The sequence below is a fragment of the Macrotis lagotis genome, chromosome X (assembly GCF_037893015.1).
Source record: "Macrotis lagotis isolate mMagLag1 chromosome X, bilby.v1.9.chrom.fasta, whole genome shotgun sequence".
Taxonomy (NCBI): Eukaryota; Metazoa; Chordata; class Mammalia; order Peramelemorphia; family Peramelidae; genus Macrotis; species Macrotis lagotis.
Window position 1 is genome coordinate 441,574,356 of NC_133666.1, and position 14,065 is coordinate 441,588,420.

The following is a 14,065-nucleotide window of genomic DNA, read 5'->3' on the forward strand; positions in this document are numbered from 1 at the left end:
ATAATCAAGCAATCAAAAAACAAGTATTCTGGGAGTGTTCTAGTGCTGTGCTGGTATGGAAGATATAAGGGAAAAAAAGACTTCCTGCTCTATAGGGATTTATTGTCTATAAGCCATAGTAAGAAAATCAGGAAACTATGCAAATCAGGTTTACATTCAGTTCTTTTGACTGAATAATAGTAACAATCTTCATGGATAGAAATTCCTCAGTAGTGATTTCCTAAACTGATGAAATCAAAGATCTGAGTAAAAAAACAAAACAAAGAAAAAAGAAAGACAAAGAAAGATAACTATTTTGCAGTACAAGTTCTTTTGATCTTTCCAAGAGTATAATATTTTGTGTGGTGTGTTTGGATTTTATTGGAACTTTAAATGCTTTTGTTCAGTCATTTCATTCATGACTGACTGTTTCTATGAGATTTTCTTGGTAAAGATAATGAGGGTTTGCCATTTCCTTTTTTAGTGGTAAACAGAGCTTAAGTGACTTGCTCAAGATCACACAGTAGGAAGTTTCTGAGACTGAATTTGAACTTATTTCTTCTTGACTCTATCTGGTGCTCTATTTACTGTACCATCTAGGTGTCCTATTTCAGAAAAAAACTCCAAACCCAAGCATCCTAAAGGCTTAAACATCTTAATGTGTATTCTCTACTAGGGAAGGAATTTCTTTGGTTTATTTATTTATTTTTGATGAGTGTTTCTTTCTCCAAATTGCACTTATAAAATGGAATTAGGGCATTCTAGACCTTTTCTCCCTGCTAGCTGCTTCTCTATTGTCAAGGATAAAGAATATAGGCTTAGGATTCTATAAAAGAATATAAAAAGTACAGCAGTTTTCTCTGGAAGTAGAAATATTTGACACACAGACATGCATGCATGCATGTGCACACACACTTTTTGTAATAAAGAAGACTAATAAAGTTTAAGGTCGACTCCTGAAGAATTGGTGTCATTTCTCCCATACAATGTAAACTCCTTGAAGGTGGGTACTGCTTGATTTTATCCTTATATCCCCAAATCCTAACATAGAAGGCACTTAATAAAAGCTTGTTGATTAGTTGAATTCATGTCACCACATTGACAGGGCAAGAAGTTTCCATCAAAAGTCACATTCACAAAGGAATGGGTCATCTTCCAGGAGAAATAACCATTACCATGGATTTCCTGGATATGAGGAAGGTGATATTATTTGACTTGTAAATATTTCATTGGACTATGAGATCCTATGAAACTGGGAAGGGAATTTCAGAGTATGCATAGTCCAAATCTCCTTATCTTATGTATAGGGCAACTGTGTTCAGAAAAGGTAAAATAACTTGACCTATGGGGTCACATAGTAAATAGTCCAGTCAGGATTTGAATATAGTTCTTTTCAATACAAAACTATGACTCTTACCCTGCAAAAGTAACTGTGATCAGGGTAGAAAATTGAAACAAAAAATAAATAGGAAGTTGAGAAAATTAGGAAATATGAATGTTTTTGAGAAATGGGGTAGTTAGTGTGAGCTGTTTCATCCTGACAAAATAACTGCCTGGTGAAAAAATAGGAAGGAGAAAGAGGTTAAAGAAAATTGATTGATCAATAATTTTGTTTCAGCGAACTGAAATGCTAATTTAAGTATCGTTTTTTAAATAGATTTCCTAAACAAATGCTTTGATATCAAGCAGAACTAGCTTTTTTGTTATCCAGGGCTCCCAAAACACTCAGATCATGGAGTTGGAAGTGACCTTATAAGGCATATAGTCCAAGCCTCTCATTTCAACAAATTCATTAATCATGAATTATTTACATAATACTGAATTTTGATGATCTCCCTGAGAGAATTTATTAGAAAGAAAAGTGTTGTGAAACTGGACTCTTTACTGAGTATTTTATTCTTTGTTGAATGGGCCCTAAATTATAAAGGTCCATTAAGATACAAAGTACTTTTTTTTGGTCTTATGCTGTGTTTTCATTGGTTTAGGAACTTTCATGTAGTAAATTGTCTCTTCCAATGAAGACAGATGCATGATCTGCAAATTACAGGCCTATAGAGTGTCTTGAGATGACTTGTACAGAGTCACAAATCAATGAACCCAGCTTGTCCTGACTCTTGGTCAGGATTCTCCATTACAGAGCCTGATAAATGAGAAGTCTAAGATCAGGAAAGACAATAGATTATAGAATTATATTTAAACCCTTTGCTTGAGCAGGTTAAGAGCAAATAGTGAAAAAAATCCTCCTAACTCTGTCTCTGTCTCTGTCTGTCTGTGTCTGTCTGTCTGTCTGTCTGTCTGTCTGTCTGTCTCTCTCTCTCTCTCTAACTATGCAGAAGCTCTTTAATGAGACCAGTCTTCTCAGATCAACTTTCCACTGGGAGCCATGGTATTAAATCAGCAGAAGTAGAAACAGATGCATGTCAAAAATGTACATGTACAGGGGCGGCTAGGTGGTACAGTTGGTAGAGCACCAGCCCTGGAGTCAGGAGTACTTGAATTCAAATACGGCCTCAGACACTTAATAATTACCTAGCTGTGTGGCCTTGGGTAAGCCACTTAACCCCATTTGTCTTGCAAAAACCTAAAAAAAAATTTTTAAAAATGTATATGTACATTTTTAGAAATGGTGAGATCATATGATAAGAAGTAAATCATTATACCTTTGCTGAATGGATTACATAGACTAAGGTCTTTGTGCTTTTCTCATTTACTTGCTTTTAAACTTCAATACTTTATTATTATTATTCTTATTAGAGCACATAAAATTATCTTTTAACAAAAGCAACCTTCCAAATCACTGCCAGACCAATATTCTTAAAGAAACAATTTAAATAATATTACTTCTCTTTTAAAAATCCTTCAATGATTACCATTGCCTATGGGAATGAATGAGTAAAAAAAATGCTTCTTGTGTGCAAAACACAGTGCTAAATACTGGTCATAAAAATAGAAAAACAAAAAAAAAACACTGATGCTTGGCTTAGTATGCAGACTTTCATAATATGTCCCTTTCAGTCTCTTTCCTCCTTTGAATCTGTGCCTTTTTTTTTGTTTGTGCAAGGCAATGAGGTTAAGTGACTTGCCCAAGGTCACACAGCTAGGTAATTATTAAGCGTCTGAGGCTGGATTTGAACTAAGGTCCTCCTGACTCCAGTCAGTGCTCTATCCACCACACCACACCACCTAACTGTCTCATCTAAGACCTTTTTAAAATACTCTTTTACTTGAATTCCTTCTTACTTTTGTGTAAATCCTACACATGCTTCAGTACCAACCTATCTCCTAACATAAAGTCTATCCTTACCCTCTTTGAACTAATAACCATACTACCCTTTTGACAATTTGACCATTGTTAAGTACTTACCTTGTAACATTTATTATACTGACATTTAACCCGTATTAATATTTAACTTTTCAAGTCATTTGCTTTATTCCCTATTTAGACAGGTTCTTTGAGGGTAGGGATCATGTACTAGACTTCTTTGAACCTCTCATAAGACCCCCCCTAAAAGGGCCTTATACATTGTGGGTTCTCAATAAATGTTTGGGTTGATTTAATGAATAGTTACTCTGCACAAGAGTGGCTCATTTGATGTTGAAACAGGAGCATGTGATTTTTTTTTTTATTTTTAACTAGGAGTTGGAGCCAAGGAACAATTGACTGAAATGGAATCTGGGGTGAGGAAAGAGAAATAAAAGGAGAGATAATCCTTTGTTTTTTCTTGACTGATTGAAAAGCATAGTGTTAAGGGAACAAAGGACATAATTTTGCAGAATGTAATTAAAAAAATCTTTGAAATGAAATATGGTGACATCCAAACAGTACCTTAACAACTTTCAAAATTCCTTCATTAGTCCTAGGGTCTGTCTGCACTTCAAACCAATTCCCATCATTTCCAGAGACAAAGAAAAAGTCAGCCAACCAGTTGTCTGTGTTTTCTTCATCATGATCAATTGCTTGAAATCGTATCAATTCTGAACTTAAACAGTTTTCTTCAATACTTGCTGAATACTGAAATAACAGAATTAACAATATTGCCATAAACTAAACTGTTTTTTGAAAAGGGGAAACATATTATGTATCATCATTATCATCATCCTCACTCACATTTAAATATCACTTTAAGATTTATGAAATACTTTCTTTAAGTCAAGCCCATGTAGTAGATAGCAACTTAAAATTGCTTAAAGTTTTTAAGTTTTAAGTAAAGTTTTACAAAATTTACCCTTTACAAAAACTTTGTGAGAGAATTTGTGAAAATATTATTATTATGACCATTTTATTGATGAATTTGAAAGTCTTAGATATTACTGACTTTGCCTCAGATGTTTAACCAGCAGTTTTGGCAATCACAACAAATAGCTTGAAATTCATTTTAAAAATAAGAATTCTGAATTGTTTTAATGTCATTACTTTTTTGGTAGTCTTGTGAAGCCTATCTTTTCTCAGAAGAATTTTTTTAAGTTATAAAATAAAACACATTGAATTACAAAGGAAACCAGTTACATAGAAAGAAAGGTATAATGTTTTCCTATTTAAGATTATGGAATTCCTACATCTATCAACAGTACTTTGGGGGTCTTTGCTTTTTTAAAACATGACTAATATGGAAATATGTTTTACATGATTACACATGTATAACCTATGTCAAATTGCTTGTCTTCTCAGCAAAGGGAGTGGGAAGAAAGGGAAGTCAAAATTTTAAAAAATGAATGCTAAAATTATTTTTACGTATAATTGGGAAAAAATGAAACACTAAATAATTTAAAAAACTGCCTTTCCTCAAAGCTAGTCTGTGGTTCATGGAGTGAGGTAAATTCAATTGAGTGCAATGGAGGAATTTATTACTATAGTTGTCCTCAAATAGGTATTTTTAACCATAACTTCTGGTATTTTCTATTATTCTTTCTTGCTCTTCAGTTGGGGTGCATGTCATAGAAACAAGAATATAATGTTCAAAATCATACAATCTTTAAAAATTATTATTGGAAAATTTTGTATCTAGGTGTTATCCCAGGCATAATTCTGCTTTGCTTATGATCACATAGTTCATAAATGTTGCATCTGGGACTGGAATTCAGGTCTCCTAAAACCATTCTATATAAAATGAAAGATGTTAGTTAAGTTTTTATAAGCAGTATTAATAAAAGCAATTTTTATTTTGTTCAGTATATCACTTTAAAATGAAGAAATTGGACATAATCTCCCTAATATAATTATGTTATGTCTGGACATAGACACATCTCACAGATTTAATATTTAAGTGAATCTTTAATCTCTTAATGTTTTGAATATAATAAGAATTTAATATTATTGGTTGGATGAATTAATGAAGGTAATTTTATAAAGCCCATTTTTCACAAAAAATTCCAAGGAATATTCAGAAAATTAAAACTTTATAAATGTCTATCATAAGAACCATGCTCAAAAATGACTAGAAAAGCATGCATAATTCCTCCTTGTGAATGATAATATATATACAAGAATAAAACTTACTGAAGTTTGTTCTAGTGTTGGAAAGTTATCATTGACATCTAAAATTTTGATTCTACAATCACACTCTGAAGACAGCCCATCTGCAGCTCCATCCCGATCAGAGCCCCTCACAATGAGGTTGTAAGTGCTATGTTCCTAAAATGATGATGAAAAAGAAGAATTATGGATTGTGTCATATATTGGGTGAAGATTGATAAATTAGGACTAATTTTTCTGCTCATAGATCTAGGACAGATTTAAATAAGGAAAAGGAATATGAACTTTATTGAAAAGTCCTGCTTCTGGGACCACTCCACTGTCTTCACCCACCTCCCTCCCTTCTGCCCTGGGATAAGAGGAGAGATAGACATACTAGGTCATCTTCTGTCTTTTCAAAAATCAGGGATTTTATTTGTTTGTGTGTGTGTGTGTGTGTGTGTGTGTGTGTGTGTGTGTGTCTGTGAAAGAGAAAGAGAGGGAGAGAGGGAGAGAGGGAGAGAGGGAGAGAGGGAGAGAGAGAGAGAGAGAGAGAGAGAGAGAGAGAGAGAGAGAGAGAGAGAGAGAGAGAGAGAGAGAGAGAGAGATCTAATTACTTATAAAAGGCTTTACCTCTCTATCAAGATAGCTTGTCATTGTACGGATTTCTCCAGTATATCTGTTCAGCATAAACAGTGGTGAACCTGCAGGCTCCTGAGATATTATTTTATAAGCAATTTTAGAATTCAAATGATTTTCTTCATCTGCGTCAGTAGCACTTAACTTTATCACCAGTGTGTCTAGAATTGAAAAGAAAGTGGTTGAAAGTTTTTAATTGATTAGATTATTGCAAAGAATTCACAGAAACATTATAAATGATCATCTTACTATTTTATTTATCACAATTAAATTCCCCTAAAGCATCTGTCTTTTCTTCAAGTGCATCTTCTACTTCCTCAAAGAGAGTGAAACTTGGCTTCGACAACTCCAGGTGATGGGAGCAAAAAGAGAGGGTGCCAATTGCACAAAATTCTTGATGAAGGAACCAATGAGAGAATCGCTTTTCTGAATCTGATTTTATCTACTACTTGATAGCTCTATAGTTTATCTTTACAACTTTTAAACAACAGACATTTTTCATCAACTTAATTTTTTTTCCTATGTAGATAGTCATGCCAAACTGCTTGAAGGTTTATAGATCTCATTTAAGAGCCTCTGCAATTATTTATTGCTAGATATTATTAGCACAATGTCTTTCATAAAGAGAAATACTTGGAGAACAATCAAGATCTACAGGGAATCTCTCTTCAACTTGGTCATTGCAAGCACAAATGTCATCACAAAAAAGTTGTAGCAAAATATATCATAAAGATTCTTTTCCAGCAAGGCATTTCTCAAGCATATGCCAAAATTTAGACAAGATTCCTTGAGAAATACAATAAAGATAACTTTGTTTGATGATTATATGATTTTTAAAAATTCATTGAAACATGAAACACAAAGATATTTACCAAAGGTGAATTTAGTTTAAGTTAATGAGGTATTCCCTACAGAATAGCCTCCATTTCCACACTTCCTACCAACTTCAAGTATCTGCAAACATTTGACTTGTATGGTCAAATGTTTTCCAGAATCTCCTCAAAAAGCAACCCTATTACTTTTTGGCTATGCATGTATTGATTATTGGTTCCTGAAATTATTTATACCCAGTAAGCTCCAAATATTCACTATTCCTTGTCCTGGCTCTGCCAAACATCACTGGAGAGAATCACAAAACCATACTGATGATGATATTCCATATACATTTATGCTGTTTAATTTCATCTGTTATTTGGTAATATTTTATTCATATATCAATATCCTATTATGTTTCTCTGGGTATTCTGAACATGACATTCTTTTTAAGTCTGCCTCCAATTCTACCCTTTTTGCTCTATACTCAGAAAATATTCTTCCCTTCTACTTTATTGAGATGATTGGGACAATCTGATGTGAGCTCCTTCAGTTTATCTTCTTCAAACTTTAAAAAGTCTCTTTAACCATCTTTTATTTCAGAAGAAAAATTGCCTTTCATCTTTTTTTCCAAGAAGGTAACATCTCACCCTTCTGTACCTTTAGTCGTTTTCCCTCCTGTCTTCTCCTTGAAGTTACTCCAACAACTATGCCTTAACTACAGTAGAAGCTAATTAGGGTAAATAATGAATCCTGTGAAGTGGTTGCATTATTTGTATTCGGGATGCAGATTTCCATTGGGCTGAAACCAATTTCCATATTTTCTAAAATTATAAACCTTGAATGCTGCAAATTTGAATATGTGCAGCCACTTCATGGAATTCATTAAAAAGATTAGAATCCGATTATTTTTTGATTTCAATCTTTTCCTCTTCATTGACTCTTTCCCTTCTTTTTATAAATATAGTTGGATAGACAATGTACTAAACATCCTCCCCTTGAACCTAGTACTTTCTTAACTATCTTTCTCAACCTTTTGATAAAATTTTAGAAAGGATGGCCTGTACAGGAGTGATAGAGTCTCTTATTGCTGACTTGCCACTTCATCTTTGGCATTTTAACTTCTATGACATCTACTGTTGAAACATGATCTTTTCTCAGTTCTTACGTGTTTTGACCTCACTTCAATAATAAATGTGATTGATCAAAGTCCAAAAATTCAATATCAATTCCCATCTCCTCTTCTTACCTTTCCTTGATCACATCAATTGGTGATGGTTTTTTCACTTTGGATCTCACAAAACATTTGGTTTTATATTTATTGTGCAGTTTTTTTGTACTACATTTTTAATTGTGTGTCATATCCCTTTCAACTGGTAAATTCTGAGAACAGAAAACACTTTAATTTGAACTTTGTTTCTCTTCTAGTACCTAGCATAGGAGGAGCCAGGAGGACCTGAATTCAAATTTGACTTCAGACACTTAATAATTACCTAGCTGTGTGACCTTGGGCAAGTCACTTAGCTCCATTTCCTTGCAAAGACCAAAAAAAAATAGTACCTAGCATAGGTGCTATACTCTGTAGTTTCTTTGATTTAAACATTTCTTCCTTCTTAAAATTCTCCTGGCAATCATACCCTTGGTAATCTTAATGTAGACTCTAATGGTTTCATATAAGACTTCTAAATTTAAATCTCTAGTCTCAACCTCTTTAGGTTTCTACTTCATGCTGGACATTCTTATCTCAATGTCTCAGGCATTTTAAACTCACCATCTTTCCTCATAAACCTGATTTTCTGCCTGATTTCTATATATTGGAACTCCACTATCATTTTTCTAGTAATTGGTGTTTGAAACCCAATGTCATTTACATTCCTTCACTCTTAACATCCAATGAGTTGCCAAGCATTAATTGATTTTACTTCTCTATTGACTCATCCTTTCTTTCCCACACCTATTTGCTGCTATTCTACTATGAATATCATTAGCCTCTACCTGAATTATTGTAGTAACCCATTAAATAATTTCCTTACTTTCATTCTCTTCCCACTCAAACCTATCTTGCACTATGATGATTGTATAATTTGATCTTGATTGTTCCATTCTCTTTTCTGTTTTAAAAAAAATCTTTCCTCTATTGCAAAATGATTCTCTTACATAAAAAAATAGAGCTAAAATTTTATCTACTATGGAAAATCTTTCCTAATCTCCCTTAATGCCAGTGCTTTCCCTCTGTTGATTATTTCCAACTAATCCTTCTTTCAGTTGATTTATACAGAATTGTTTACATGTTGTCTCCTCCATTAGATCGGGTGCTTCTTTAGGGCAGGCCTATTTTGTATCCATGACACTTAGTAAAGCTCTTTGCATGAAATAGGGGCTTAAATGTATATTTAACGTATATTAAATGTATATATTGACCAATATATTACAAACTCCTATCTTGGCATTCAGAACCCTTCATAATCTTATCAGAACTACCATTTATATTCTTCCCTTACATTTCTATCCTTTATGTCATTTGTATTTCAGTTAAATGTGACCATTTTTCTTCTAAAGAATATATATCACTTAATTTTCACCTCCATGCTTTCCCCCATATTACTTCATTTGTTAGAACTATCCTCCCTTGCCATGTCTTCTTCTTCTTCTTCTTCTTCTTCTTCTTCTTCTTCTTCTTCTTCTTCTTCCATGGTACAGATCAAATGCTACCTCTTCCAAGAAGCCCTTGATCCATTGCACCAGAAGTGATGTCTCCTATTTCTTAAATGCCTCATTGCCTTGTTTATCCATCTGTTATGTACTTATATTCCATTTTATATCATAATAACTTCATGTCTAAATACACCTAATAGAATGAAATAAAAATAGCTCACCTTCCTAAAGCACTTATAGCTTGTATAACACCTTCCTCATTCAATATATTCTAAGGTAATAATGTTTGTCCTTCATTTTTGAAAAGACCATGACATCAGGGAGGTGATGCCATGACAAGCATATGAACTGAATTTGAGTGAGGGGAATACTTTGCTGTCACCAGTCTCACTTTCTCTTCCAGATCCATCTGTATTCAGTAACCAAATATGAATCAGGATGCTTGGAGATGACCCTGGATGCAAGGCAGTCAGGGTTAAGTGATTTCTCCAAGGTCCCTCAGCTAGTAAGTAGCAAATGTCTGAAACTGAATTAGAACTCTCATCCTCCTGACTCCAAGGCCAGTGCTCTATCCACTGTACCACCTAACTGCCCCAGAGTTCAAGGGATAGTATTCCAACTTTCCAGATAAAGAAATAGTCTCAAAGAAGATATGTGATTTGCTCACAGCTAGTAAGTGTTAGAGTTGACACAATCCTAGGTCCAGTACTTATCTCACCACATCAAGTTAATCATATTCTACTGATCTTTTTATTTCTTCATGAACATGGCAGTCATTTACTAAATGCCTAATGAATTGGATTGGTTTTCAGAATGGTCCAGTGAGATAAACAGAGCAAATATCATTATCTCCATTTTGCTGAGACAGGGGTTCTGGGGTAAAATGCCTTGCCAGATTACATAGCAGACATATGGCAGAGTCAAAGGATGAAATAGTGGAAAGGAATTTCTGATTTAGAACTAGGAAGTCATGGGTTCATAATATAGCATACTGCTTTTCCTAATCTATGTGAGCATGGTAGCTGGGGTTCAGTGGATAGAGTTTGATAGGGCTTGAAATTAGGTGGACTTGAGTTCAAATCTTCCTCAGATACTTAGTAGCTTATTTGACCCTGGGAAAGTACCTGAACCCATATTTGCCTCAGTTATCTTAATTGTAAAATGAGGATAGCAAATAACTTCTAACTCACAGAGTTGTTGTTCAAGATCAAATGAAATATTTAAAAAAAATACTTTTTCCATTGTCCCTTCCCAAGAGTCTGACATTTCATCAATCTCAGCCTTATTTTCATACCTATAGGCAAGTCTCATAACTATAGACATTTGTTTCAGAGTTGTTTTGAAGATGAAAGATTTACAGTGGTGTGCACATAAATTTTTCACAACAAGCACACCCGCACCCACAAATATAGCTTTTAAAGTTTAGTCTGCATTATTTAAATTTTCTCCATAACTTTAAGTCTAAATAATCAATAATACAATTAAAAATCTCTAATTTGTAGCATTTGTCAATTTCTAAGATGTAACTGCTCTAACTAAAAATTAGCAGTGACTCCAAGGAACCCATATAAGCTGGTTCCGAAACATCCTTGAACAAATATTTGTAAATTATTCTATAAACTTTAAAGCCTCATATAAATGTTGGTTACTATAATCATCCTCATCCTCATCAAAAAAGTGTTGCCCTACTTTCCCTTAGGAAGATTGTCTAACTGCCTTCTTGAGCAGTGATCCTGAACAGAGAGGGACAGGAGCCATCAATACCATAAGTACAGCTAATAAGATCCCCAAATGATGTGACTGTGAATTTCAACTTCCTTTCCTTTATTAGAAGCTCCCTCTTCTCTCACACTTTTGTTCTCTAATAGTCTTTATTTCTCCCCTTTCTTTCTCTATTTTAATTGTAAAATGGGAGTTAAAATGTATGTATAACCTTATTCACCACATAATATAACTGTACCCTGGTTCAATTTCCCTTACATGCATCTTCTCTCTTTTGTCCTGTCTTCTTTCTTTCTCTTTCCTTCCCCTTTCTGAACCATTCATCTCCCAGCCATTTTTCTTTGTTTCTGAGTTCCCTTCCTATTTTTCTCTTCTTTCCATTCTCTACTTCAGAGGAAACTGGGTCATGTGAAAGGGATGAGAGGGGCAAGAAAGAGAAAAGGAATGGAAGTAAGAAGTATGAAAGAAATATAGAAGGAGAGTCAGTTTAAGGTTTTCAGAATATTTTCCATTTTTCATTTTATTGTGGGTCACACTGAGAAGGATTTCATGACTTCTATTTTACACATGAGGAAACTAAGGCTGGGAGGGAGCTGTGTCCCATGGTCACACAGCTACTTAGGAGAGTAGGACCGAAACCCATGTTGTCTTACTTCAAAAATCTAGTATTCAATCCAAAGTTGTATTTTCAAACTTATAAAGTTCGAAAGTAAGATACTCAGGAAGAAAAGGTATACAAAGAAAATATGAAAATAAAAAAAGCAAAATATCTTCTTCTGGATGTCATAAATCACTACTAAAGCTCCATTATGATGTTTATGTCATGAAGGTGATACTGTGCCCTTGAAGGCTATACCAGGGCAACACAAATTTTGTAATAAATAGTCTGGGAAAATTTGGAGTATGGATCCAGTGCCTGGATGGTATTTGTTCAATGCCAGCCTTCCTAAATTCAGAGAAACTTCTCACCAAATGGTGAGCCAACAGTCATGAAATTTCTTGACTATAAGAAATTATAATAAAAATATGGTTAATATTATAGAGGAGATTGTGATCTATCCTGATAAAGGAAATAGCCACATAATGAAATCATTGGTCTTTTAATGAAACAAAAAAGCAAGAAAGAAATAGAGAAAGTAGAGGTCTTATCCAATATCTTGATCAACTCTAACTCTGAGTAATTTCCCAAGTTGCTAAACATTCTATAGGTGTTCTTTACCTGTTAGCATAAGACCTATTTGTTTCAAATTTGTCTTCTTAAATACAAACTTTTAGAGAAGTCTTCTTAATGCTTATAACTGTAATTCTATTCTTTGACTTTGATTTTTCTTGAACATATTAAAAATCATACTAAACATCATCTCATTGCAGATGCTATTTGAAAAGATGAATTTCTTCCATAACTTCCATAACTTAACTTTCCCTCTCTATTTTATTCCATTCATATCTTAAACTTTAAAATCTTTTAAAGTTTCTGGCCAAAATGATAGCTGTGAAAGGCATAATGTCACTAAGCAGAAAAAATAACTGTTATACTTACTTGTAGCACAATGTTCTTCAATACTGGCAGTATACACATTTTGTGTGAATACTGGAGGATTATCATTTACATCCATAACTTTGACTCTAAGCTCAAGTGGTCTTTCTAAATCTTCACCTCGAGAATTCAGAGCACGGCAATAGATCTAGGTCAAAAGTAATAAAATGTAATTATTCATAAAAGAAAATGAAGTCAATGAAATGCAGCATAGGATTTTACATATAGAAAGTTGAATGAATAAATGTCTGAATAGATGAATTGCCAAGTGTGATAGGACATACATTGTTATTAGACTAGGTGAGGTTGGAGTATCACTTGAGGTTGGGAATTCTGAGTTGCTGTAGGGCTAAAGCCTATTGGTATCTATATTAAGTCTGACAATATGATGAGCCTTTGGCAGCAGAGAACCACTAGAATCCCTAAAAAGGAGGGAACCAGAATAGATTGGAAACAGGGCAGATCAAAACTTCCCTGATGATCAGCAGTGGGATTTAGCCTGTAAGTGATTTGCTGCCCTTCCAGTCTGAAGAGTATGGGGACTCAGTATTAAAAAAAGAGAAAATAATAAATGAAATAATGTGACAGAGAAGTTAATCACTGGAAGTCTCCAAATGGAAACTGAATGATTACTTATCAGAGATGCTGAAGGATAAATCCATATTCAGGTTTGGTTATACTAGATAACTTCTGCAATTCCTTCTAAAACTGAGATTCTGTGACTTTCTGTGTCTAATAATTTATATATTGGTGAATGACTTGACTTACTAGTAGAAAAGGAAGTCCTTGTGTATTCTGCTGTATTTTCACAACTTTCTTTATTGCTGATTATTTATTTAATTTTGGAGTGAAACATTATCACTCAAAATTGGCCTTTAGAAAATGTATCTGAGTTACATTATGAAAGGGATTTTTTTCTTTTGTTTTGTTTTGGTACAGATTTGGTATGAGATTTCATTGGTATTAGGAGAAACCCAGTGAGAAAAGTTTAAACAAATAAATGAACCAAAGCACACTGATTTTACATACCAAGAACATTGGGGTTATTTCTCGATCAACCACTGATGTTATATTAATTTCTCCAGTTCTGGGATTAATAGTAAAGACTCCAAAAGGTGGTCGATCAATCCCCACCCCAGAGATTCGATATGTAATCTTCTGGTTAGCTTCACAATCTGATCGTATCTGTAAGAAAGTAAGTATTTTTGTGATTTCTGATAGAACACATATATTATCATGACTCATGACATGTTTACTTCTACCTATTC

At 33.8% G+C, this 14,065-nt stretch overlaps 1 protein-coding gene across 1 annotated transcript in view; it reads right to left on the bottom strand.

Moving 5' to 3' along the window:
• The window catches only part of DSG4 (desmoglein 4), a 31,609-nt gene that overhangs the window by 14,360 nt on the left and 3,184 nt on the right, over positions 1 to 14,065 (bottom strand). Inside the window, exons 2-6 of the mRNA XM_074202071.1 lie at positions 13,827 to 13,982; positions 12,801 to 12,945; positions 6,065 to 6,231; positions 5,477 to 5,611; positions 3,806 to 3,991 (exon numbers count right to left, since the gene is read on the bottom strand). Coding sequence (XP_074058172.1) covers positions 3,806 to 3,991; positions 5,477 to 5,611; positions 6,065 to 6,231; positions 12,801 to 12,945; positions 13,827 to 13,982 — 789 coding nt within the window. The remainder of the gene's footprint in view (positions 1 to 3,805; positions 3,992 to 5,476; positions 5,612 to 6,064; positions 6,232 to 12,800; positions 12,946 to 13,826; positions 13,983 to 14,065) is intronic.